The sequence below is a fragment of the Ylistrum balloti genome, unplaced genomic scaffold (genome assembly GCF_031769215.1).
Source record: "Ylistrum balloti isolate Yb309-2 unplaced genomic scaffold, AGI_CSIRO_Ybal_v1 Utg370788, whole genome shotgun sequence".
Lineage (NCBI taxonomy): Eukaryota > Metazoa > Mollusca > Bivalvia > Pectinida > Pectinidae > Ylistrum > Ylistrum balloti.
The window spans coordinates 29,248-55,438 of record NW_026782460.1 but is presented as its reverse complement, the minus strand read 5'-3'; the positions used below and the strand labels follow the sequence as shown (position 1 = coordinate 55,438).

Genomic DNA, 26,191 nt, shown 5'->3' with positions numbered 1-26,191 from the left:
CATGCTAGGTAATAAGCCTATTTAAATAGGTTTTGTTAAATAGAATCATGACCAAAACTGTTTTGTAATAAGCCCTGGCTATGTAATTAGTATCTTGGCTACTGGGCTTATTGCAGGATAAAACGTGGTATTATCAATGTCTTTGTTGCATGATGCCTGAAATAAATACATGAACCAATAAAAATAAAGTGAAAAAAGAAAAACATGCAAAAACAAGAATATTTAATTATCGATATGTAGATAATTCTTTGTAATAATGGATACTACATTATTGCAGTCAGCTATGGATACCAGACCTTCTAAAAGGACACAGTTGGAGCTTTCACAAAATAAATATAGGTGACAAGTGAGAGATAAGTGTTAGATATACATAAGGCACACAAAAGAGGTTAGTTAACTGAACGAGAAAGGAACATCCTCTACACTACTCACATTTTCTTCATTTTCTTGTTTTAACTGAAGTTACAATACACATGCACAGCTTATATATAACCAGTTACACGAGAGACCGCCAGGAAAAACGCAATGTATGCAACCTAATATGACTAAATTCATTCTGTCCCTGCGGAAAGCATGAATTAAGTTGAGAATGACAAGATCACAATAAACCTACACACATGTCCATTACAAGTTATCTTGTAGGCTAACACTGATGATAAGGTGAGCTCAACCAGAATGACAGGTTAAGATCTGGACAAATATAAGTAAGGGAGGTAACTCATGCTGACCGATACATGTACAAACATAAACAAGCCCTTTTCATATATCTCTTTAAAGTAAAGAACATGCATCACTGTTTATAATTAACAAATATAAACATGCATACCATTAAATCAATAATCATTTGTACCTTTAATACAATAAATGATCATGATCAGTAACTTGTATGAAAAATTTTATCAGTTTTCACCTTTAATACAATAAAGCGCAAGATCAGTAACTTGTATGAAAAATTTTATCAGTTTTCACCTTTAATACAATAAAGCGCAAGATCAGTAACTTGTATGAAAAATTTTATCAGTTTTAACCTTTAATACAATAAAGCGCAAGATCAGTAACTTGTATGTAAAAATTTTATCAGTTTTATTAATTTAATGAGGGAATAAAAAAATGAGAGTTACAATTTTGTGTATGTAGTCATTGTGTCTAGTATTACAATAGTATTGTTACTAAACTATATCATTTCAAGAAGTTCTACACTAGTGGTATGTAACTACTATCTACTACTCATTTAGATGTTGGTAATTACTAAAGTATAGTGATACATCAAGGGAGGACATCTACAGGAATCATGATAGAAAAACATTCAGTTATCTTATTGGCAGTACAATAAATGGGTGGGTTTGACTATACTTTCAACCTATCTTATAGCACTACATTATAGATACATTTTATCATTCAATACACTGATGGAGCGTCATATCCATCACAATGTTGAGAGTCAGCTTATTACTATATCCGGATATAGAAATAGTAATGGCTAAGATTTCAGTAAGACAGAAATACATAACAATGTGTTATTAACCTTATGAAGGATAAAAAGAATGGGCAAGAAAAATAGTGTGTAAGAGTAATCCTCACATTGTTAACAAAGGACACTTTCATATCTATACATACTAATTACAACACTAAATGAGGTCAAATCTGATTCAAGTAATAACCCCCGCCTTGATACAAACACTACTGAAAAGTCTTTTCCTTTAAAACTGATACACAAGTATTGCTCATCAAATACAAAATTTCCTTGTATAGATTTATAACTAATACACATTGAGAAAAAAGGACAACATCCCACAAGACATGCAACTGATAGATTTGAAAAAAAGTGTCTAAAATTGCTTTTAATGAAATACCAAAGTTTTCTGCTTAAACAGATAATCTGAGATCTAAACATCTGATAGCAATGAACATTCATGCTTAATGAGTTTTGAAAATTTTCTATTAAAGAGTGAAGATCAACACTTACCGATCTGACATAGGACATGCAAAGCTCAAACAGGATTCCTATTGACAAAATCACATATAATATATTTATACATGAGCCATTATCTATAAAATATAACAGTGCTAAGTGATATCATGTAACAGAATTAAAACAAATAACACACAGCCAGTCTTCTAAGGTTACAGTGACCTATTTCTCATTATCATAAACACAAATGATTAAATCATTTAAACTTACAGGAAAGTAACCTTATAACATACACTCATTTACCTGACCCCTGACCTACAGTTTACTAGTCCTGATTGCAATATCACTTGCCCTGACATTTCAATCAAATTTTCACTTTTTTCTTCCCTTTCAGTCAACTTTCATATTCCAAAGACACCCATACAACAAGAAAATACCAACATGTCAACATAATCACAATCAAAACCGAATTTTAATAAGACTTAAAACATACCTGAATTCTTTGATTTTCAGTGTCATATAAGGAATAAAAAGCCAAATGGAAGCTTACATTTAAGGTACAATATACTGATATTTGAATTAAAAAACTTTCATTTTTGTGTATATGTGTAAACATTTCTTAAGTATAATAATTACCTATATTTTCATGTGCACTGTTTGTCCTGATGAAAAACTCAGCATGCTGAATTGGGTCCATCTGGGCATACTCCTGAAACAAGATATATATATATACATATACCACATGTCAATCTATTGTATGATATAGAGAAGCCTAATGATTTGTAAGCTCTGTAAACCAACTCATAAAGTGGGCATCATGGAATGCGAGCTTCTAAGAAGTGCTCCACCTTCAAAAGACAGATAATGCATCGCAAGCTACTTATTCTTGTCCATTAACATGTTGAATTGTAAGCTTTTCCTGTCCTTATAGTACTGTTAAATTATATGCTATTGTCCTCAACAGACAGGTAATGCAAGGTCAGTTACCTATTATTGTCCTTAATATACTGTTAAATTGTAAGCTATTGTCCTCAACAGACAGGTAATACATTGTTCTACTCCACTAATACCCATCCTTACCCGACTGTTAAAGTTCCACGTCCTCTGATCCTTGTCAACTGTAGCAACCTTTATTGTGTGAATGTTACTCAAAATCTGAAATATAGAAACATAATTCAACTAACCTTTTTATATCACTGCAAAAAAAAACAGGTGAAAAAAAACTTGTTACCCGTTTTCTTATTTTTGTTGCTACCAACTCTAATTTTTCGTCAACATTTAAGGAAAATGTTACTCTGAATTATTTGTGTTGATTCTGCTGATGTTTTGTTTGTTGGCGAACCCCTGCAGCACTAACACTCTGTGACCAATAGCTTCTTGATATGTATATATACTTGATTCCTTGATAACAGTTTTCCCACAGACAGCATTACTGGAAGAAAATATCTAATTTGGAAAGGATTCCTTAAACTAGAGTCTGTAGTTGATACATAGTCAGTTAAAATGGATGTTTGAACAACTCAGTGGTTTTAAAAAAAAATTGTATTAAGGTCAGAGTTGAGAACAATCTTAATTGTAATCTAACATAAAAGTTTCTTAATACTTCTGACGTCATATATTCCTAATTTGTAGAATTGAAAAATAACTTAAGTGAACTCACATTTTGGCCATCAAATAGACAGACTCGCACATGTCTACCTTTGATTTGCAGACCTGAAACAGAGAGAAATAGATCTTAATAAGGTTATGATCGTTAGGATATTTCATGCATTTCTCCTTTGCTTGTTGTACTATGTAATACACAAGTTAATCAGGGAAAGAAATTTAGATTTTTCAATGGTACCAGATATCAAATTTCATCTATAAAAATTATACAGACATAAAGATCAGAAATTGTTGATACCTGTCTCGATGAAACAAGAACAACATCTTAATACAAGATGTACAATGTGAAACATTAAAACAACTTCAATAAGAAATACAGAATATATAGTGAAAATCTGGTTAATGTAAAGGCAGCCATTTCTCCATGAAAACTAGACTTGTACCTACAACAAGTGTGTTTATAATGTAAATGGAACTAAAAGTTTGTCTTCTGTACTAACAAGGACTGAACAAAGTACAGCTGAAATTTAGCACCATTTCACGATTCTTTCCATTACAGAAGAAAAGCACACACAATCTCAATATGATAAGTCAAACCCAAAAAGACACATCAGGTATGAGATGCAAACAATTAGGATAAGATACTCAGGTCTACATTTTGATTTTCAATATAAAAACTGATTAATTTGACTTCTTCCACTTAATTTTCAGTATTCAATATCCTATTATACATACCTTTATCTACATGTTTTTTTAATGACCAACTCTGTTAAATTAATGAAGTCTTTCTAGAGATCAACCAAAAATCATTCTGATTTGATCAAAAATATAACATTTGAGAAGATTAATTTGATTATTTGACATGGAGAAAGATCACTTCAATCAAAACACTTTATGTTGACCTTGAGATAGTTAAAGTGAGAATTTATTTTATGAAACACATTACCATCTAATTACATATATCTATCTAACTCAGCAATAAAATTTTCAATACATACATCAAAAGCTTGTTCCACTAATTAGAACAGCTGTTTTACTAATGTAGCCACTGCAGTAATTGTAGTCGTATTTAAATCACCCCCACCAGTTACTTTTGGTTTTGGTTTGCCAGGTTTATCGCCTCATGAACAGCCTCGGACATTTTGAGGCAGGTTTCCATGTAGAAGATTTTTTTGCAACCTCAAGGAATACATGAAAGGCCCTTCACATCTAAAGCATTACAGATAGTATCAAGTGTCTTGGCCATGGACTACTGTGGCACAGGACGTTCTGTTTCTCAGTTTCTGAGAAAATCATACCCCACTGAGTACAATGATCTCTTGGTAATAATTACCATTATATATGTTAGTTAGATGAAACAATCAACTCAACTTGACAACCAGAACATTTTGTGTTAAATCCAACCATAAAACACAAGAGTTAATACACACAGTTGATGTTTACTCACTGGGTTCAACTTTCTTGCCTTTCTCATCTGAAGAGTTCACATTTCAATCATTTTATCTCTATTTGGTGATGTTTCAATGTGTAATCATATGTGTCTATATGTTTTCATTAGGTCAAAAGTCAGTCTTACAACATTGGATAAAATTGTTTCTGTCAAAATCATTTTCTAATATCAATTTTGAAAGTGAAGAATTATTTCCCTTTGGTTATAAATTGCTGTAAATTTTTCAAATAATGATTTTTGCGTAGTAAGACCTACACAGATATAACATGTCTTACCTGCCCCAGGAACAGGGATCTGTCTACAGGCTACCACAGACACTATCCTCTCTATCCTGGAGGGACGTGGCCTAATCTGTAAACACAGAAAGAAAAAATTGATCATGTGACAAAAGTTACACATCTCAACTCGCAATAGCTGGAAAATTGAATATCACTAAATTTACCTTTCCTACTTTAGGATCAAAGAACAAGTCGGCATACGCCAGGTTTGAATTTGCTAGTTTGGGTGCTAGGTACCGCTTCATGGTGAATTTGTCTTCTGAAAACAGATATAAATATTGTAAGCAAAAGACTATGCATGGGATAAACAGTAATAGTATTTAAGTCTTATAAAAGGTTCATAAGATACCTTGTGCAAAAGCTTTAAGCTACAGACACACACGTGTAAACAAAACTTACCATCATGGAACTTTGGCCCCAGTGTGGAAGGTCTGAACCCTGACGGCACTGCTCCTAGAGCATGCAGCACATCAGTAACACTAGTCTGAAATATCAGAAAGTATGTATATCAAGTTCCTGGGGACTTCTTCTTATAGACTATCAAGAAATATACAAATTACCTGGCCATCATGTAAATTAACACTGTACGCAGAACAAACAATCAACACAGGTAAATGTAATGAGTAAGGACAAATAGGCGTTACTTTGCATTTTTATGTTTCATATTATTTTTAAACATTGACTTGTTCACCCGGGTGACTTGTTTGACACAACACATTAAATATGTTAAAATATGAGACTTACAAACACTTTATGTAGGACTGAATAATTAAAACTTTAAATCAACAAAACCTACAACAGATTTGCTGTGGTTAGATTTTAAGTTCAGACAGAAAGGGCAATTTGTCTATTATAATAAACGCAGTTTATCATAGATAATATTAGTACAGAAAAGTAGACGAGTTTCAACAACTCCTCTCAACTAGCTAATAGAAATCATTGCAGTACGGCATGCATAAATGTACCAGTATATTTATAAGTAACTACAGTATTCATTTAACGTTTAAAACACTTTTTAGTGTGAATATAATGTAAAAATTTCACAAATATTGGAAGTGGGCTGAATTTATTATACCGTGGTAATCATATTACTTTTTAATTTCACCAAAAAAATGAAATCTAAATTTTACATATGATTTGTCTTTACCTCGGTATATACTGAAAAATCCCTTGTTTATATAGAACTAAAAACCAAAAACTTTCCTTAATGTTACAATTCTTTCACTTGTATCCTAATGACTTCATCATATGTAAACCTATACTGTGTACTGTAAGAGATATTAAACTTGTGGGAAGGTATGAACAAGCCCTGAAGGATGGCACTATTGCGAAAATGATATTGTAATATCTTACTATAGATGACTTAAATTTTGATGATGCCTTATAGATGTACACTATGAATGCTATATATTGGTTGATGCTCAAGTGATGATTTGATACAATATCAAATTTTGAAGATTTACATTGATTTTAACGGTGTTGAATTTTAAGAAATGCAATGATTTTGATACATAGTATCAAATTTCAAAAAATGCACAGACAATGATTTTGACAGCACCAAATGATAAGGATGCAGAGACAATGATTTTGGCAGCACCAAATTTTATGGCTGTACAGACAGACAATGATTTTGATAAATGGTATCAAATTTTAAGGATGCACAGACAATGATTTTGATACATAGCACCAAATTTCAAGGATGCACAGACAATGATTTTGGTAGCACCAAATTTTATGGCTGTACAGACAGACAATGATTTTGATAAATGGTATCAAATTTTAAGGATGCACAGACAATGATTTTGATACATAGCACCAAATTTCAAGGATGCAGAGACAATGATTTTGATACATAGTATCAAATTTTAAGGATGCACAGACAATGATTTTGATACATAGCACCAAATTTCAAGGATGCACAGACAATGATTTTGGTAGCACCAAATTTTATGACTGTACAGACAGACTGGTATCAAATTTTAAGGATGCACAGGCAATGATTTTGGCAGCATCAAAGTTATAGATATTGACCCTGTAACATTTTATGGAAGAACAGTAAGTTTGATTGGGTAATATCGATAGTCCTACAAGGTATATTGTAGGGATGAACAATCATGATAATGATGCATAATTATTTTAATAATATAAATACCAAACACATGTTGTATCTAAGAATGTACAACAAACAGTTTAAAATATCATCTTAAGAAAAAGCAGGAGATAAATTTACATTTACATGTGATATCTATCTTAAGGATGCGCAGGCAATGATTTTGGGCAATGAGAGGATAGAGAGATGATTAAGAATGCAGTGCGATAATTAACACAGGATTTATAAAGGAACCAAGGAAAATGAATCAGAGATGAACAACCTGGAATCCCAAACACAGTACAGATGTGTGAAGGCCAGAAAAATGAGAATAACCTCCACATTATGCCCTTTGAAGAAATAGAAGAAATATGCATGTGGAAATTGAGACAAGGTTGGATTCACCAGAGTAAGTACTTTAAAACTGCCATGACTGAGGATGAAAATATCATTGATTGACGGAAGAAAGATGAAGATGTGCATTGTATGAAGCTTGAGACCTATCTAAGAATCAAATTCAAAAATCAAAATTTCAGGTTTATTATATCATTGGTTTAACATGCATGTGTGGGATAGGCACACAATTTGTCTGTGCTACTACCTGTAATATCACGTTTGCTTCCCCAGGAGAACGCTTACCTTGTTCATTAACTGAAAATCATAAACATATGGGGTATTGTAATGATGATATATTTGACACACAAACAGTGTCAGTGTCCACTACCTGATATTCATTACTGTTTATCTGCCACCACATCAAGGTAAAAAAAAAAGCTGAATATCAAGACACTATCAACTGTACAGTACATGCAACCCGACACCAACTTTCATACAATTATATCATAGTTGTGTTAGCAAAAGTCAGGTGAGATATTGAATTATTTCCTGGTGTCAATATATGACAAAATGAAGGTGAGTCAGAAATCTTAGTCAAATGAAAAATCAGAAAAAAATTATGAATTCAGATATACTATGATAAAATAGAAGACAATGGTTGGGGTATTAGACTAGAGGAGTGTTTGATACATAGATTGGGTGGTCAGTTTGTTAGTTTGGTAACCAAAGTAACCCGCGATAGACAGACACAGAAGTGTCACTCAGAACTCTACCAACAAGGTGCTAATTACTTTGTGTAGCTTCAGTCCTCTTTTTGCTATATTCTGAAAGTCACAATCAACATTGTCTACATGAAATAAAATTGGAAAAAAAAATCAGAGTAAATTTTAAAGTTCTGCAGGAAAAACCCTCATAATATTCTTCTTCAGGATCCCACAAATCAAGCAGCTGAAAAGAGTATGTATTATTTCATGTACACATCTACACCAGCCATGCTCCTCTAGACCTGTCGACATGCAATTACATTAAAAAAGAAACACAAAAAACACCAGGTTAAAATTGAGTTAATTTCTTCATTTCACTCATGTTAATATTCAGTTCATGGAAAAATAATTGCCATTTACTTATATTAAAAGAATTTGCGTTGCAACCCATTGACTTGTTAGGTAATATGACACCAAACTACAAGCAAAAAATAACCATCAACCAACAGCTGAGTGTCAACTTTGAACCCTGAAGTATTGGATTGACATATTCGGAGCATTACAGCTAAAAAGAAACCATGTAACTCCTCTTTTCTCCCAAAATTCCAAAAAAAAAAAAAAATTTTCTATCAAAAAGAAACTATTTCAATCTTGAATGTAAAAATATTTCAACAGTTTAATGATGAAATCTTGCTTATTTTAGTGGCAGGTAATTGATATGTATCAAATATTAGTACTGAACTTGAACTATCGCTACAGTCAACCTTTAAAGGTATGATAAAACTAAAACTCTACCTGAATGAAACATTTCAGATCAACCCAAACATTATAAAATTAAAAGTTCATAAAAAAATCTTTGTGACCAAAATTGAAAATTGAAACAATAACCTTAAACTGGAAAAAAAAAAACCCACATTTACATATAAAACCTATGTGTCACAATGTCCATATCATATAGATTATACACAAAGGAAACGTGTACTGTGTATAATTGTATAATAGTGATGTACACAATGTATGCATGTGACATATAAGGGTGATGATATAATTTCCAATATTTACATTTCCGACCTCTATTTGACCTTTCCAACAAAACTGATATTTACACATCAGTAAACACCAAGCCCGACAACCTTTCCCGCCTAAATGGAATGTGGTTATGGTTTTTGCTATTCCATCAGTTGTCGGGCTGTTCTGTCAGTGTGCTTGACGATAAATATTTTTTTCAAAGTAGCGTAAAAAAAAAAAAAATACTGTAAAATGTAAATATAAGAAAAAATTTCTTTTTTTGTGGCAATTTTTAAAACAGGTATTTCAACATAATGTGCTAATACACATCATTTAATATATCTGTTTAAAAAAATGTAATTTCCACATCATAAACAAAAAAAAAAGAAAAACACATTTTTCAAATAACATCCATATGTAACAGATTCGTGTGTGTATATTGTGCTGACAACTTCTATATATGATGTTTGCTTCTTACAAGTGTTGTTGATATCACATCATGGCAACATCCACAAAAAAACTAATTGGTAATTAGTCAACACGGCAAAACACAAAAAAAAGGAGGGAGGGGGGGGGGCGTAAATTTGGTGAAAAGGTTTAAAACTACTGCGTAACTACTTATCCATACATTTTGAATGTAGAAGATTCCAATTATTGATCCATTAAAGCACAAAGGTATGGAATTCTAGACTACCATGTATATACTACATAGATAAAGTTTTCTTTTATTCTATCTAAAACACGGTTAAATCTAATTCTGCTTATCAGCATTGAGAAATCAGGCACTGGTTTCATCAACATTCCTTTGTCTAAGTTAAGATATTCTTCAATTTCTTATGCAGAACTTTCTCTATCAGATCAAAGGTAGTAAAAATCTTCATGCAAGATTGAATTTCTGAATCATTAAGCTACACTTCATTATTATGTTATTCCTAACAGTATGTTAAGAACTATTAAAGAGGATTGTACAAAAGCAGTATATTACAGATACAGTCCATCTGATTTCCTATGTAGATACCAGAGACCTACAACTGATGTAGTCAGAGTTACTAGGTAAGAACATGCTATTTATAGCACATTACTTATTGTGTACAGGCCCTCTGTAACTATATATAGTTATATAGTCCAATTTAGTTTGTTCAGGGTTTTTTTTTAAGATTTAGTTGGAAATCCTAGCTACAGTCCATCTAGAGTATAAATATGTATATTAAAGTGGTACCTAAAAGCCTTCTGTAGATATTCTCTGATATTCTATGTACTTTTATGCCTAAGATGGATGTGTCTGACTAAAACAACTTATATAACACTAAAGTAGACTATAAATATTACAGTACGAAACAAAGTGACAAGCACGCTCACAGGACACTCATGCATGACTCAGTTGTATTATCAGCCAAGGAACACGGACACAAATTACCACTGTATCACTTACACAATATGAATGAAGTAGAAACAGTAATTTTTGGCTTTCCTATATAATATATTGTTCAGTACATTCTATTTTATAAAAAGTATTCAAGTTAATTGGAAGAAAAGCCAAAACTTAAACTGAACACTAAACAGTAATAAAAACATCAAAATGATTAAGACATAAAATTGAGTCACACATGAAAGTTTCCCACATCAAAAACACAGCCAACAAACTATACTTACTGTAGGCTAGAACAAACAGACACACAAGTGTAAATATCAGAAATCTGAGTAAAATACAACAGTAACATGTAACTACTTTAACATACACAAACCACTGCCTAAATATTCAATATCTTTTGACCCCAGAATCACAAAACTCTTACTTTAAAAAAAATCCTCCAATTTCAAAAGCAAATTTGCTTACTCGACTGTAGTTCCTAACATGGTCATTGAAATATCAAAATTTGTATGAATACATGTAGAAAATCTTGTCTCAATTTGAAACAAGCAAATGTAAAATTTAACAAAGAAAATAATACTGATATTGAAGAAAATTTGAAAGTAAATTCAAAATTTACAAATAAAGCACAACACTTTTAAGGTTTTGTAATCTGTTTAGATTGATATAGAAATGTATATCAGAAGATAATTACAAACTAAGTTCAGGAAGACTCAGAAGGATATATAAAAAAAAACCAAAGAAATAAACAACATTGTTAGGATTACAACGTTGTGTACAAAACAATTTAGTAAAATATATTTTGGAACCCTTAACAATAAAGATGAACACTGAATGTTTAAAACACATGTACTTCCGATGTACACATGCTTTGTTTATAAAACTTGTACATAATTGAAGTAAAAAGGTATGATAGTATGAAAAAAGAAAGTAAAAGAAAGACATACAGAACATTTTTCTTTCTCTCCCTTCCCCCCCCCCCTTTTTTTTCTTTAAATTTGACCTCTGGCAATATGCATAAAGGTTAAATCCCTTCCGTTTTAAATGGACAGGATTACTATAAACTTTATAAATATATGAATCAAATTTATACACTAGTTTTATAATCAATCCACTAGATGAATGTTCTTTGAATTTTTCTTGTTCTGTTCATCACAGAAAAAAATGAGCCATTCATCGATTTCTTTTCATAGCGTTGATAATGCAAGTGTGTGATTTTTTTTAATTGTTATTTTTTTTACCTGGCAATATACAAGAGAAAGTAATGCACTACAAAAGAGTACATGGTTTACCAACATCAATGGTCTATCCATGTATTAAATCTAGAGATATATTATAAGCAAGTCATATTTTTTCTATTGATGAAATTCTATTTTATACATAACAAGTCTTTTTCATTTCAATGAGTGTGACAATTTTTAGTTCAAAAGGTTGCTGTTTTATTCAAGATCAAAAGCTTGAAATACCATTGTACATATCTGGATTACAAAACTCACTTATATTGAAAAACTCCAGTGTTATATTTGTTGAATGAGGAGTTAGATGAGTTACATTGAATTCGTTGTCCACTTTTTAAAAGACAATAAAAATATAAAGAAAGTGGATGCATCAAATTGGAAAGTCTAAAAGATGACCCCAAGGGACCAGTGCATTAATAACACAGCACTAATTTATCTACTTTGAAAATCAGACAACATATACTTCAATATTGCATCCAACAAACTAAAACCATGCTCTTTTTCTACACAAATTGATAAAATACTGAGTATCTTTATATCACATGAACAGTTGACATAAACACACTTTAGCAGACTGTGACTACAACAACTACCTACCTCTTGGACTGCCTTCTTGATCGGTGACCATAATTTCTTCCCACTGTGAAGTGTAAGTAAGACTATAAACAATGTATGTATGGGAAACATAGGACCATATAAATCCACTGCTGACAAAATATGTCACCAGTTAGTTTTCAATTTGAATGTGTAAATTCACTCCAAAATCCATGATGCATGTTCAGAAAAAAGATGTTAAATGTTTTACTAGCTTATCTTCTGTCTATTTTTACACATAGTACAGTTTTTCTTATAGATTTATAAAATTCATTTGTTTTTTCTTCAATTTTAAAGCTTGAAGAGTTTGCTGTTGATATCATGACAGTCCATATGATGGTGTTAATTTCTCTTTTCATGACATAGTCAATTGTGTATCCCCAACGATGTTGTTTTCAGTAAAATTCTGAACACATACCTTTTGGCTGTGCCAGGCTCATCTTCATCTCCTTCCTCTTCATCTTCTCCCTCTGTCAAAATACCAAACAATCTTTCAGACCTTTTTCAGTAAGATTTTCCTCTAAATCAAATTCATTTTTTTCACATTGAATGTAATATCTTGAATATTAAATGAAAATATTCCTATTTATCAATTATGCTAATTATAAAAATAGAAAACCTGTTTAGTGTCATTATTAAGTAAAAGTACAAGAAAAATATCAACATAATACTCAATCTTAACACAGCTTTATTATCAATGATAATACTGTTAGCCTAGACAATTAAAACAAAACATTTATACTAACCGTCATCTTTCTGTATATCCTTGTATTTGTTGTGCATCTATCAAATGTAAAATAATTTTCATGTACATATCAAAATATCTAAAACCCCCGACTCCATGAATAAAAAGCTGGTAATAACATAATCCAATAGCCTTTGATCTTGACTAATTATCCCTGAATATATAAAAACACAGATGTCTTGTAAATGTGAAGGCTATATATAATATTTAATGTATTGGGATTACTGTACACTTAATTTCTACAAGATACAATGTAACCTGTTTGAATTCAACTCAGCATTGCATCATGAATTTTGTAAAAAAAACACCTATATTTCAATTTTTGTTTCATCAGTTTATATTTCTCAGTAAACTGTACCTGTTATATCAAACTTGCTATTACATGTATGAACAAAAGTTAAGATTCAAATTCTGTTGATTTTTGATTGATTTCTCTCGTCTATATTACATCTGGTATTGTATAAATTTATTGTTCTCTGCATACTTTCATACACTCTTATAAATATACAAATTATCTAAATGATTTTTTAATTCAGTGGGCAGTTCGTACAGAAGTATATCTGTTATATATCTTCCTGAACTGATCATAAATGTACAATTTACAAAAATGTATTTTGTGTGCATACGGTCATCATTTTATAGGAAAGTATGAAATACTAAAAAATCACAAATTGCAACTTTGGATTTGAATATACTACATATCACATAGCCATAAGTAGTTAATTTCTTACATCACAACTTCTTAAATATACAAGGGTTTTAACAGACCTTGAGGTAAAACACAAAGTTTTACTAGACCAATGTCGAGGAAGGGCCCCGCATAATACCTACCCCTTATGATTGAGTTTCTTAATATTAAGAAATATATGGACAGGTGTCAAGTAAAGCAACTTTCATCAAAATCCAATTTGGACAGATGGAAGATATATGTACACTCACAATGTATTGGTGATTATACACCCGCATCGTGATGCGGGGCCCTAACTAGCCTAGAGGTAATTGATAAGTTTATTCTACTGGTAAATTGACCTTCAGTTTTAAATAGTACACTCGCAATGTATTGGTGTATACAGAGTTTAACTGGCCTTATGATAAGTAGATACAGATTTTACCCTGACTCTAGAGTTTAACTGGCCTTATGATAAGTAGATACAGATTTTACCCTGACTCTAGAGTTTAACTGGCCTTATGATAAGTAGATACAGATTTTACCCTGACTCTAGAGTTTAACTGGCCTTATGATCAGTAGATACAGATTTTACCCTGACTCTAGAGTTTAACTGGCCTTATGATAAGTAGATACAGATTTTACCCTGACTCTGAGTTAAGCAAATGAAAATTTTAATCATATGTATTAAGAACTGGAAAATTTTAACAGACCTTAAGTGTAGTATTTTGATTTTTTTTTAACCGACCTAGAGGTAAGTATATCAAGATTTTAACTGGCCTTGAGCAAAGTATATTCATTTTTTTTAAACTGACCTTGAGGTAAGTTGAGGGCACAACTCCAGTTTCACCAGCAGCATTCTCTGCCTCCCACCAACCATCTTCCCTGTAAAATATACCTCATTTTACCAGCTGTATTTGTGTTTCAGAACCCTATAAATTACTGATATTTTACTAGAAATATATATGACAGATATAATAGATGATAACTTCACTGATTATTTCTGCAAAAGCAAACATTAGTCCTTCTCATATGTTTTACTTAAAATGATTCTTCAATATTTAAGTAAAATTTGTCACAACATCATGAACCCAGACAGTATCCATTTCATTATTTATCACTTTGTTAGAGACATATTATAATTTTCGTAACAGTTCTTACTTTGTCCTCAGCTCTTAATGAAAAGAAGTTGTATGTGTGAACAAAGTTGAAGAATTGCAATTTTAAAATCTACAGGCAAAACAAACATGAACTAATAAAGACATGAAAAGAACAATTGAAAAAAAATACAACGCTCAAAAGATTTCTGACAGAAATTCATTATCTTGTGATAAAAATCTCAATTTCAACCTAACGGTGAAAAAAACAATAACATTCAACTCTAGTAAAGACCTTACCATCCAGGCAAACTTCAGGTAAAAACAGGAGACAAAATATAGACATATAGACATAGACAAGATTAAAACAATCGTATTTCATGACATTAAAAGTCAATCTGGCAATGTTTCTGAATATACCCAGTATGCAGCAAACAGAGAAAAATCAAAAAGGATTTCAATAGCTGCGATTGAGTTCAACATAGCTTTTGTTTTTTTTATTTTTTCCCCCAGAAAAGTTGTTTAAACACTTTCCCAGTATATTGCTCCAGTTACCTACCTTGTCTGTAAAATGGTCAGGATGTCACCCTTGACAAAACTAAGGTCTCCCTCTGCATCACCTTTGAAGTCACACACAGCCTCAAACTGCTGACCCTGGATATCATGAAACAATATGAGTTTATAGGAAAACCGGAAAATATATATAAAAAAATAGCAATTTATTGTTGAAGACACAACAACTTAGGTATTCTCGCATTATATCTGAAATACCAACACTTAAGATACCTTATTATGCACCAGTTATGATTGTTTTTCAAAAGTGTGTTTTCCATATATTTGTCATTAAGTTATAAATGAAATGTACAAAATGTAAAGCAACATGAAGGTAATTTAAAAGTATAGGTTTGTATCCTGTGACGAGGTATTTAACTTTCCTGTTCATGACAATCATCCCTATTAGCATCATTCTTACCTACTATGTTTGTTAATCTCTATTTTTTGTAACAAAATGTTTTCTTGACTGCAGCAGTTCACTCAGTTACTATGACTGTCAATCAGGTACATACTTACTGCAGAAGTTACACCCAAGTTATTCTCCTCCACTTTTTCCTTCTTCCCTCCTTCATCTTCCTCTTCTTCGTCCTCTTCCTCCTCAACTTCTTCTTCTTCACCTTCTTCCTCGTCCACCTCCTCCTCTTCTCCTTCTTCCTCATCAACTTCCTCTTCTTCAGCTTCTTCTTCTTCCTCGTCATCCTCTTCCTCATATTCTTCATCATCGTCTTCCTCTTCCTCTGCATCTGTTTTCATTGTTGGTGCATCCGTTCTAAACATTTTTAAAAAAATTTACACATATTTCACTTGACTCTGAAGTGATCTGAATTTTAAAACTATACCATTGACATCCGAAGTCTAGATTTTACAATTATTATTTCTGTTCCTTATTAACTGCAGTTTTTGACATGTGACATTTTAATATTTTCCAAACAAAACCTACCTCATTGTTGTTCCATCTGTTTCATATTCCTCTTCATCATCATCTTCTTCTTCATCATCATCTTCCTCTTCTTCTTCCTCCTCTTCCTCATCTTTTTTCTTCTTTGACTTTGATGGACCAGCTTTTGGTTCCTCTGATTCTATTTAGATAAACAATACAAATTAACTTATAACTTGTATAAACTGTAGAATACAGTCTAATTCAACATGCCATTGTTATTAAATTATCAATATATTGACCCCTAGTCATTGGAAATGGATTTCTCTAGTCATCTTCAGATTTCCCTATGAGAAGAAGGAGTATAATAAAATGCAATGAGAAATTTGATTTCTAGTACATTGTATATTAGGTAATACATGTATATACATGAACTTTAGTACCGTAATCTACTTAACTATAGGAACAAGTTATGTTTATCTGTATCAAATAAATGATTTTAAAGGTTTCTATCTTTTTCAGCTGGGTTAATAAATGGACTATCAGGTACTTATTACTGAGAGATAAAATTGTTAAACTGTACTCAAAGTGTAGATGAATGCAACAAGAAGATAACAAGTCTGCCAATCAAATATCAGTGTCTGAAATATCCCTAACATCGATTGTACATCCCCAGTACCTGTTTGTTGTGTATCTAACATCTCTGTAGTCTCCAGTTCCTCATCCTTGCTTTCATCTTCCACTTCTTCCTCTTCCTCCTCCTCCTCCTCCCCTTTCAGCTCCCTATAAGTGGTAATTTTAGTAAATAAATAAATCAACATATGTTAATTAATGTTCATTATATATAAAAACAAAAAGTTATGAGCAAAACACATAGATATTCCAATACCTTCATGTGGTCAAGTGTGAATCTAAATCAACCATTAAATAACATGCTTCACTGCATTTGCCTTTCTAAATGGCATTCTTATCATTTATTAGTGGAAAGCAGTTCTATGCTTAATTAATGTAGGACAATGACCAAAAATTGTTTGGTATGTTTTGTATTGTACAGGAGTTATATAAGCTAAATAGAGAACAGATGTGACAGATTGTACTAAAAATACATGAGCAACTTTCAACACAAAAAAACTACATCTTACAGCTGTTTTGCCCTGGACTTGAAACATATATGTAAACATGTGATCACAATATTCAAAAACTTACTTCAAATATTCTGTTCCTTTTTCATCTGGTAGAACCTTTGACATGGCAGTTTCAAGCTGCCCCTAAAAAAGATTTATTTTTGTTTACCATGAATTTAGCTGTGTGGATGAATAATATAAGTCAATCATTAGGATTTGAGTAAATGTCAATGTAAGGAATACATTACATGTAGTTATGAAGCTTATAGACCTTCAAGATTACTATTTTTACCAGTCAATGTTCCTATGGTGATATAATAACAACATCACACTTTAATTTCATTTCATTAAAGTGTTTCTTTTTTCCTAAGTTTTAGACATGCCCATATGCCAATGCACAGCTTGTTAACACTGTATAATGTGTAATAATGTCAATGATATGAAATAGTAAATATATTAAGAATATGAACTACAGTTCACTATCTGAATTCTGCAATCTTTATTTTCCGTCTTATTCACTCACCATTTTTATAGCCCCTATATTTTCAATATGTTAAAAAATATCACTAATGATACCAAAGTGCAACCACGATATATGTATTTGGATTTCATAAAAAGAGCTCCCAAATGTTCATAATGCTTTATATGTAAATATATACACTAAGGATAAATACCTTCCACACAGTAAGTCTACTAATTTCATGCTTCTTCTTATTCTCAAATCCTTTAACTTTTGGTTCATTTGCCTGTGAATTAAAATACAAAGAATTGTAATTATATATATTGCAATGTTCTTAAAATGATATCTGTTTTGATTATAAAACAAACCAAAGTTTTATAGAGATCATTTAAAAATTGACAGGGTAAATCTCCAGACAAGGTTAAAAATGATAATTAAATACGTATTTTGTGTTATGTTTTAACAGCAATTCATGTAATTACTTAAACTGTTGTACCTATACCATCTTTTTGTGTGCTTGTTATTCATTTATTGCACAGAATGCTTTTTAATATAAAACAAATAATTTCAATGTTGAAATAATCTATTTTCATCAGAGATGTATATATCACACGTGATATATACATCTCTGTTCAAACATCACGATGATCGATTACAGATTTCTTAATCGATTAATTGATCAAATATTTCAAACAAGTGATACTCGATTAACTCAATTAATCGGAACAACACTATCTCTTTGTGTCTCGTTTTGACAGCAAACACCATAAATGTCAATCCCCTTGGAAGTCAAAACTACATTTATTTAATTTCCAGAAATACCTCAACAAAAATATGAGGACAATGATTTAGCACAACTATTTTACAATTCAGACTGAACGCTGTATTTACCTCTTCAAGGGCCTCTGCTTCTGCTAATAGAGTTTCTATTGGCTCGATCAGGTCAAAACACCTGGAAATGAATATTTTAAACCATATTATTCATTATTACTAAAAGCAAGCATTGGCAGACTTTGACCAAGACTTTTGAGACATAATGATTCAAAGCAAACCTCCATGCATTTCTTTAAGTTACATGATGAAAAGTATCTTGCATGGACATCTATGCCACAATCACTTAATTCATCGAAACTTTGTCAGGAATTCTATAACCCAAATAAAGCTCTATTTTAAATTATTGATTCTTTTTTATTAATCATAATAATGACCTTCATGGAGTTGATGTGCAATACAAAAGTAATATTATTCTCTCAAGAAAGAATATAAAGCATAGTAATAATGCTACTAGAAATGATAAAATAAATATAACGAAACCAACACTGGCTTTACCTACACATAACTTACCCTTTGAAAGCTTCTTTGAGTTTCACTTCATCATTTTTCGTCTTTGAATTGCTTGCAGTCTTATTGCTGTCTTTGACTTGCTTGTCAATCTGTAATTAATATGTGTATCATGTTACAGCAAATTAAAAAAAATCCTTAATTTTCTGGGTTTTTTTTTCCTTTTTTAAATGCAACAACACATGATTTCAATTTTATTACATACTAATAAATACATTCCATAAGTATGCTAACATTGTGCTATTTGACACTGACATAGTTTAAATGTAACTCATAATTCCCTAAACCTGTACACCATTTCTCAACTTCTAGCTTAATTTGAACCATCAAAATTGCCTTTCTGGTTGTGCAACGAAAACATTTTGTATGGATTTTTTTAAAAGATGTTGAAGTTTTGTTATGTCATTTAATGAAATCATCTGTTTCATTTGAATTTCTCCTCATACAAGAGGAATAACTCCGGTGTAGTAGCATGTTTGAACATGCAAATAATTATTTTCTTACATATGTAGTTCATATATCATTGATGTGTAGCCTTTATTACACAAGTCGTGGATTTCCTGATCACATTATGTGTATGTGATTGAATAGGGACCAATTTTATAATATTAAAGGATATTTTAACCGCTCTGTGAATATGTAATGAATTTCAAACATTCCCGGTCTTGTCAACACTGAAGCTGTTATCGCAAAAATTTGGAGTTGGATTGCACATTTAATCACTATTTCATTCATTTTACAAAAAGAATAAAAGGGTACCTGTTTCTTGAGTTTATCTGCTTCTTTCTGCACTTTTACCAGGGGCGTTGGATCTTTCGGAGCCATTTCATTCCATTTACTATTTCTTGCTGCTCATTTATCCGCCATTTGCAAACAAATGTTTACCACGTCGTGATAATCCACATATTTTTTTTTTATCAATTTTAAAATATCAAACCATGTGATCACAAAAACACCAATGGAAAAATGTCATGAATAATTAGGATTTTCACGAACATTGTCCAAAATTATTTATCAAAATCGCATCATAAAACGACGAAAAAGAAATGTATATGTAGTATATCACCATATACTTATCTCCCTTTGACCACTGCAATCCGTTCAGTGTCACGGCCATATCTTTTTTGACTTCGTTATTGAATAATTTGTCAACTGTTATTGATGCGAGTACATTGCCTTACAATTCAGAATTGTATTTTTCACTTTTATTGGTGCGAATGCAAACGTTTGCATGATTGATGTATGGGTATGGAGTCTTGTGATAACTTTTAAAATTAATTTGATGACCAGCTTAATCAAGATTAGTTTGTATAATGTATACTATATGTATTTCAAACTGCTTACCTCATCCGATATCATTCACGGTTCAACACATTCGGCAGATCTTTTTACCAGTTTTGACTATTAAAACACGTATATTACATATGTTCGTCGTCCCTGACCATCTGGCTTAAACCATATCATAATTGTGCTAAAAATGAGACGAAAAATACCTTTCACTGCCATTCAAGATCCATCGATGAGCAATATGTTCAATTTCATGACCACTTTCAGACAAAAAGAAGTGCACTGCGCGGCCTGAAAAAATACGATCATGTCCAGGATATGTGAAACTGATCATCATCCATCAAAATGCTCTCTCTCTTTGCTTTAAAAAAGAAAAGAAAAAACAAACTAACAAAAACATCCTGGAGTAAGAAATGAAACAGAAACAGTGCCTAAAATTAATCTCATTTCATGATCAGGGTTTCGGCGAAATGCTTAGCAAAAAACTAAAAGTAAAAACTACCTTTCAAACAGTTTTGGTTTTCTAGTTTAAATGTATTTTACTGCCAAAATAAATTTGAACAAGGGAATTGGGCACAAGTTATTACAACTTATTGGAGCTCTCTCCCATTTTCAAATATTTGCTTATAACGATATAGGTTTAAACATAAATTATACATATTAAGCATTCACACACAAACATAAATACATGTATAAGAATCTTTTAAAACCTTTTGCTGGATTTAATGAAATTTTGCACATGTCTAAAGACAAAATAGTTTAGGTCCTCAGAAAGATCAATACTACCAAACAAAAGAAGCTCTAAATTCAAATCTACTTCTAATTCAGCCAGATTATGAAACAAAGTGCGTCTTTCATTTCTGAAAGTTTGACCCTCAAAGAAGAAGTGAGAGGCATTCTCACAAGGATGTCCACAGGAGCAAACTGGATTTTCGACAAGATAAAGATAGTGTTTAAGGGAACTACAACTGTGTCTACGTTTAGTATGTATTATGTTTAACTTCCGTTCACCATAACTAAAATAGATAGGTGGGAATTGTTGTGTATTTAAAGTAAGTGAGGTTTTAAACAAATTTATGGAAAGCAGTGACCGTTTTCTTTTCTCTTGCCAATTTAAAAAAAAAAACTATCCATTTCAGGTGGAACTTTCTTAGCTTTGGTGTAGAAATGGGCTATTTAGGTCGTAGCTTAGAACTTCATTAGCTTGAATATGAGATTATTTCCCATAGTATATATATCACAATTAATTTCCAGTGCCAGTAACAATATCAAAGCAAAGTTTGAGTCGCAAGATATGCATCCCTATTATAAAACGACATCGTCATATTGGGTACTTACTATAATGTGTCGACATATTGGATATTGAGAGGATAAAAGACTTGTGAAACAAACTCGTTTGAATGTCGGCACTTGTCATTCAAGCTAAAATCAACTTTGATGAAGAGTCGCTTTGAAGTTATTTAAGAATGTTTGCATTTCAACTCGCATAACACGCAATAACATACGTTTAAGTTTTCTCTAGGTAACGTGTTTTTAAGATGTATATATATACAAAATGTATATAAAATTTCTGTGACATCAAAGAAAATTGGGGTATATATATATACATAGCGTCTCCATGGGGTATTTTCCGTTTATCTTTTTATCCAAATTTCAGCAATTGAAAACTTTTAACATATTTCAGGGAAAAGTCTGACTAAGCGGGCGTCCCGCCAGTAGAGACTAGTCTCTCTCCCCCGTCTCTACTGTGTGGCCTCCCCTTTTCTAGTAGATCAAGAGGGATTTATTTATACCAAACGATTAACATTGGTTAGACGTGGCCATAAGTAATAATTTGGTTGTAAGATGGCATAAGTATTAGTTTTGACTAGTCTTAGATGACCAATGTATATCTATTTTGACAGTACGACCAGACACCTCAAGCATATCACAGGTGCCTCAATGTCCATGTGAAAGTAATATTTAAAATTTCTAAATCATATAAACATTTATAGTTCAAAGCGTAGCAAAAATTCATTTGAAAAGAGATAGGTCTGAATCATAACCATACAGTTCTTGAAATGGCGAGACAGGCATACATAGAAAGAAAATAAAGAGCTACTCTTTCATGTATAATTCTTTTCAAAATTGATATAACCTTGACGTTCGTACTTAGTGTCCCTAGATCATACAATATAGCGACAGGACGCGATTTACATTAATTAATTAAAAGTTTACTAAATGGATTAAAGACTCTGTTGGAATCATGCATACAGAGTAACATCATGCACAGTAAATAACGGAAATAGATTGTTTAATATCATAGAATAAAGACACTGTTAACGTGCTTATACGCTTATACAATAGACTCACGACAGACCGTATTGGAATTAGAAGTCTGGGAACATTATTTTTGGGAGCTTTGTTTATGTGGTAGCCCAGACTTGCCAGGAAAATCGCACTCGGCTTCTTTTGAATACGTGTTGAAATCATGCTTCTGTATTATATATATATATAAAACAGGAAAACTCTAAACCGCAATGTCTCAAATCCATTCATTTCAAAACATACTTCTTTAAGTCATCCCAATATAAAGACCTATATATGAAAGAGGACAAATAAGCCCAAGATAAACTGCTCAACTACTCTACAGCATACAAAGAAGATACTGTTTGGTCATAAAAAACATTTTCTGCAAACTTCAAATCATATTCTTTATACACGCTACTACACAAATGTCATTATGACGAACCTATTGCTTATTGAAAAAAAGAAATTAAATCTCAACTCACTTAACCCACGTTTACGTGTTGCACAAGGTTGCTTGAGTGAAGGAATAAAATCTTGAGCCAACACTCATGATTCGCCTATTTTTATTTAATCCTTAGTTTTGTAACTTTGTCCGACATACTCTATGCATGGATTTTTTATAAGCCCGGGTTTTTTCTTTCTATGGAAGCTACGCCCCTGCATGCCAAATATCATAGTTTCAAAGATCGAGTTTAAGTGATCTGAACTGCTGGTGTTTTAAAGTAACCTTTATCTACATCAAACTTTATAAAATATGTATATTTATACACAACGATATACAACTTTATATTTTCTTCTGTGACACGTATATCATGAATTCCACGAAGCACGATTAGTGTTCAGAGACTTGAAAATCAAGTTCACGGCGCGTTGTGACGTTAGCTCAGACACCCTGTATGCTAATCCTACAACATATTATAAATATGCACACACAAAACTTTCAAATAAAAAACGTAATTTGAACAAGTGACATACATGTATACATACATTTTATTTATTACTTTTAAGTTTCGTTGAAGCCATAAAAGTAAATTTGGTGGTTTAAATAAGAATTTTTGACGCACTTTATTTGGTAATTATTTTACAACAGTGTGAATGCGCGACACTGGCAAGCGTATGAAATTTAGTCACATGATCACATTGACCAATGAAAATCGTCAAAAAAGCGTTTTCGCGGGAGAGTGTGCACTCATTCAGAAGAAAACGACTGACCCTGTCAGAGGTGTAAGTAAATGCTCTACTGTTTTATATACGAAGATTTATACAGATGGTCAGATAAAAGTCAGATACTCAAGATAAAAATCATAGAATTTATAACTCAATTCCATAAAAGAGTAAATAGAAAGGTGAAAAATCGATTTCATTAATTTTTTTTAGGAAAAAAAACATTTTCTCTCTCTCTCTCCTACTCCCCCACCCCCTATCACTCTCTCGCTCTAAGTATAAGTACATATCCAAATATTTTATTTTGATGATAAAAAATTGTAAATTTCTATTGGGCAAAGGCTTCATGTTAATTTGTGCCCGATCCTATTTTGCACATTGATCCTAATGAATTATGTTTATATCAAATGTGAACACATACACCACTACACGACACACCTATTAATAAAATAGACTCTACCCTAAACCACGCAATTGACTTTGACATTACCTAAGTTAGTGAAATGTACTCTATTAATACATGTATGCTACCGTCGCGGTACATAGCACGTGCAAAATACGCGCCAAAATGTACTCGGAACATTTCCGTATTTTACTTTCGGAATGAAATTCCTCCAAGATGTCCGAGAGCATAGAAGGAACCAGCCTCATCTGTCAGTACACTTATAACAAGGTTTGTATCAGTAAATCAAATGACATTTAGTACAAGATTAAGATGAGGCAAAACAAAACTGAACGTCAATATATTATGTTGAAGCATGCGAGAGCAAAATGAGTTGTGTAACAATGTGGAATCTACCGATCATGTTTTCTTCAGTTGCAAACTTTTAACAGCAAGGACAGGGAAAAAACACAAATACTTTATTGCAGCACCGATGGTACAAATTGAATATTGGGGGCTCGGAGGCCCATGTCTAGGGTGCTGTTATGGACGCAGTAGAGGTCCTCTTCTGATTATGAAAACCCTGCTCAAAGCTCCTCATATTAGGAAGTATCCCAGGGAGACTGTACTAGGTAGTGATGGAACATTGGTTCAAAATTTCAATGTTGGTGTAACCGATTTGATTAACCGATTAATAATTGGATAATGACATAAATGTTCATTTCCTTAATTTAGCAAAGGAATACTTGAGATGTTAGTTCAATTTGTATATGCACAGTGTGTGGTTCCAATGGTTTGCAAGTTTCAGATAATGTAAACTTGTATTAAAATATAATAAAATGTGATAGAACTTTTTGCTGTCACATGTGATTGTTATATATATATTAGAGTAACATTATAGCACACCTTTCTGTATATGCACCCTTTGGTTATTAGTTATCCTCTGCTTAGTGCTAGTTACGTTTGTAACACATTAGCAAGGTGAGTGGTGTGATGAATGTCCATATTAACCATTAGCCAGGCACTATAAGCATTAATGTAACCTGGGGGTTCTAACTAGTACAGGAGTTCCAAAGGCAATATTGAAAACAATATGGAAAGTTGGAAACAATCATCATAACTTTATTTATATATTAATGAAACAAAACAGAAATTCAAGTGAAATTTTCAACAAAAAAAATCATACAATATCAAAAATACTCTGCAAATTATTTGAACTTTGACTTAACAGAAAAAACATAAATATTGCTCACAAATATGTTACAACTTCACTCGGCCACTCTCTGACTTCATACTTGTATAATTACACATGTAATATCAAGATATGGCACACACTTGATATTTGGCCATATATACTGCAGATAAGACAGCATTTTGTTTTCTTTCTTTCCAATTTTGACGTTTTTTTTTTAGAGTTGGGGGATTCCAACACTGTGAACCGCATTGACTTTCAAAACAAGTATGGACACTGTGAACCGCATTGACTTTCAAAACAAGTATGGACACTGTGAACCACATTGACTTTCAAAACAAGTATGGACACTGTGAACAGTTTATACTTTTCCTTGTCATAAACTCTTACAAGAAATAAAAATGCTGTTATATGAGCAACTATTC

At 31.9% G+C, this 26,191-nt stretch overlaps 1 protein-coding gene across 1 annotated transcript in view; it reads right to left on the bottom strand.

Moving 5' to 3' along the window:
• The window catches only part of LOC132558398 (nephrocystin-1-like), a 33,679-nt gene extending 13,402 nt beyond the window's left edge, over positions 1–20,277 (bottom strand). The window contains exons 1-21 of the mRNA XM_060222951.1: positions 20,212–20,277; positions 19,456–19,544; positions 19,003–19,063; positions 18,326–18,397; positions 17,734–17,795; positions 17,207–17,310; positions 16,591–16,729; positions 16,167–16,419; positions 15,655–15,749; positions 14,814–14,883; positions 13,333–13,369; positions 13,005–13,056; positions 12,590–12,632; positions 8,462–8,494; positions 5,645–5,729; positions 5,410–5,504; positions 5,243–5,318; positions 3,573–3,625; positions 2,993–3,067; positions 2,549–2,621; positions 1,967–2,004 (exon numbers count right to left, since the gene is read on the bottom strand). Coding sequence (XP_060078934.1) covers positions 1,967–2,004; positions 2,549–2,621; positions 2,993–3,067; positions 3,573–3,625; positions 5,243–5,318; positions 5,410–5,504; positions 5,645–5,729; positions 8,462–8,494; positions 12,590–12,632; positions 13,005–13,056; positions 13,333–13,369; positions 14,814–14,883; positions 15,655–15,749; positions 16,167–16,419; positions 16,591–16,729; positions 17,207–17,310; positions 17,734–17,795; positions 18,326–18,397; positions 19,003–19,063; positions 19,456–19,544; positions 20,212–20,277 — 1,671 coding nt within the window. The remainder of the gene's footprint in view (positions 1–1,966; positions 2,005–2,548; positions 2,622–2,992; positions 3,068–3,572; positions 3,626–5,242; positions 5,319–5,409; positions 5,505–5,644; positions 5,730–8,461; positions 8,495–12,589; positions 12,633–13,004; positions 13,057–13,332; positions 13,370–14,813; positions 14,884–15,654; positions 15,750–16,166; positions 16,420–16,590; positions 16,730–17,206; positions 17,311–17,733; positions 17,796–18,325; positions 18,398–19,002; positions 19,064–19,455; positions 19,545–20,211) is intronic.
• Positions 20,278–26,191: the final 5,914 nt, after the last annotated feature.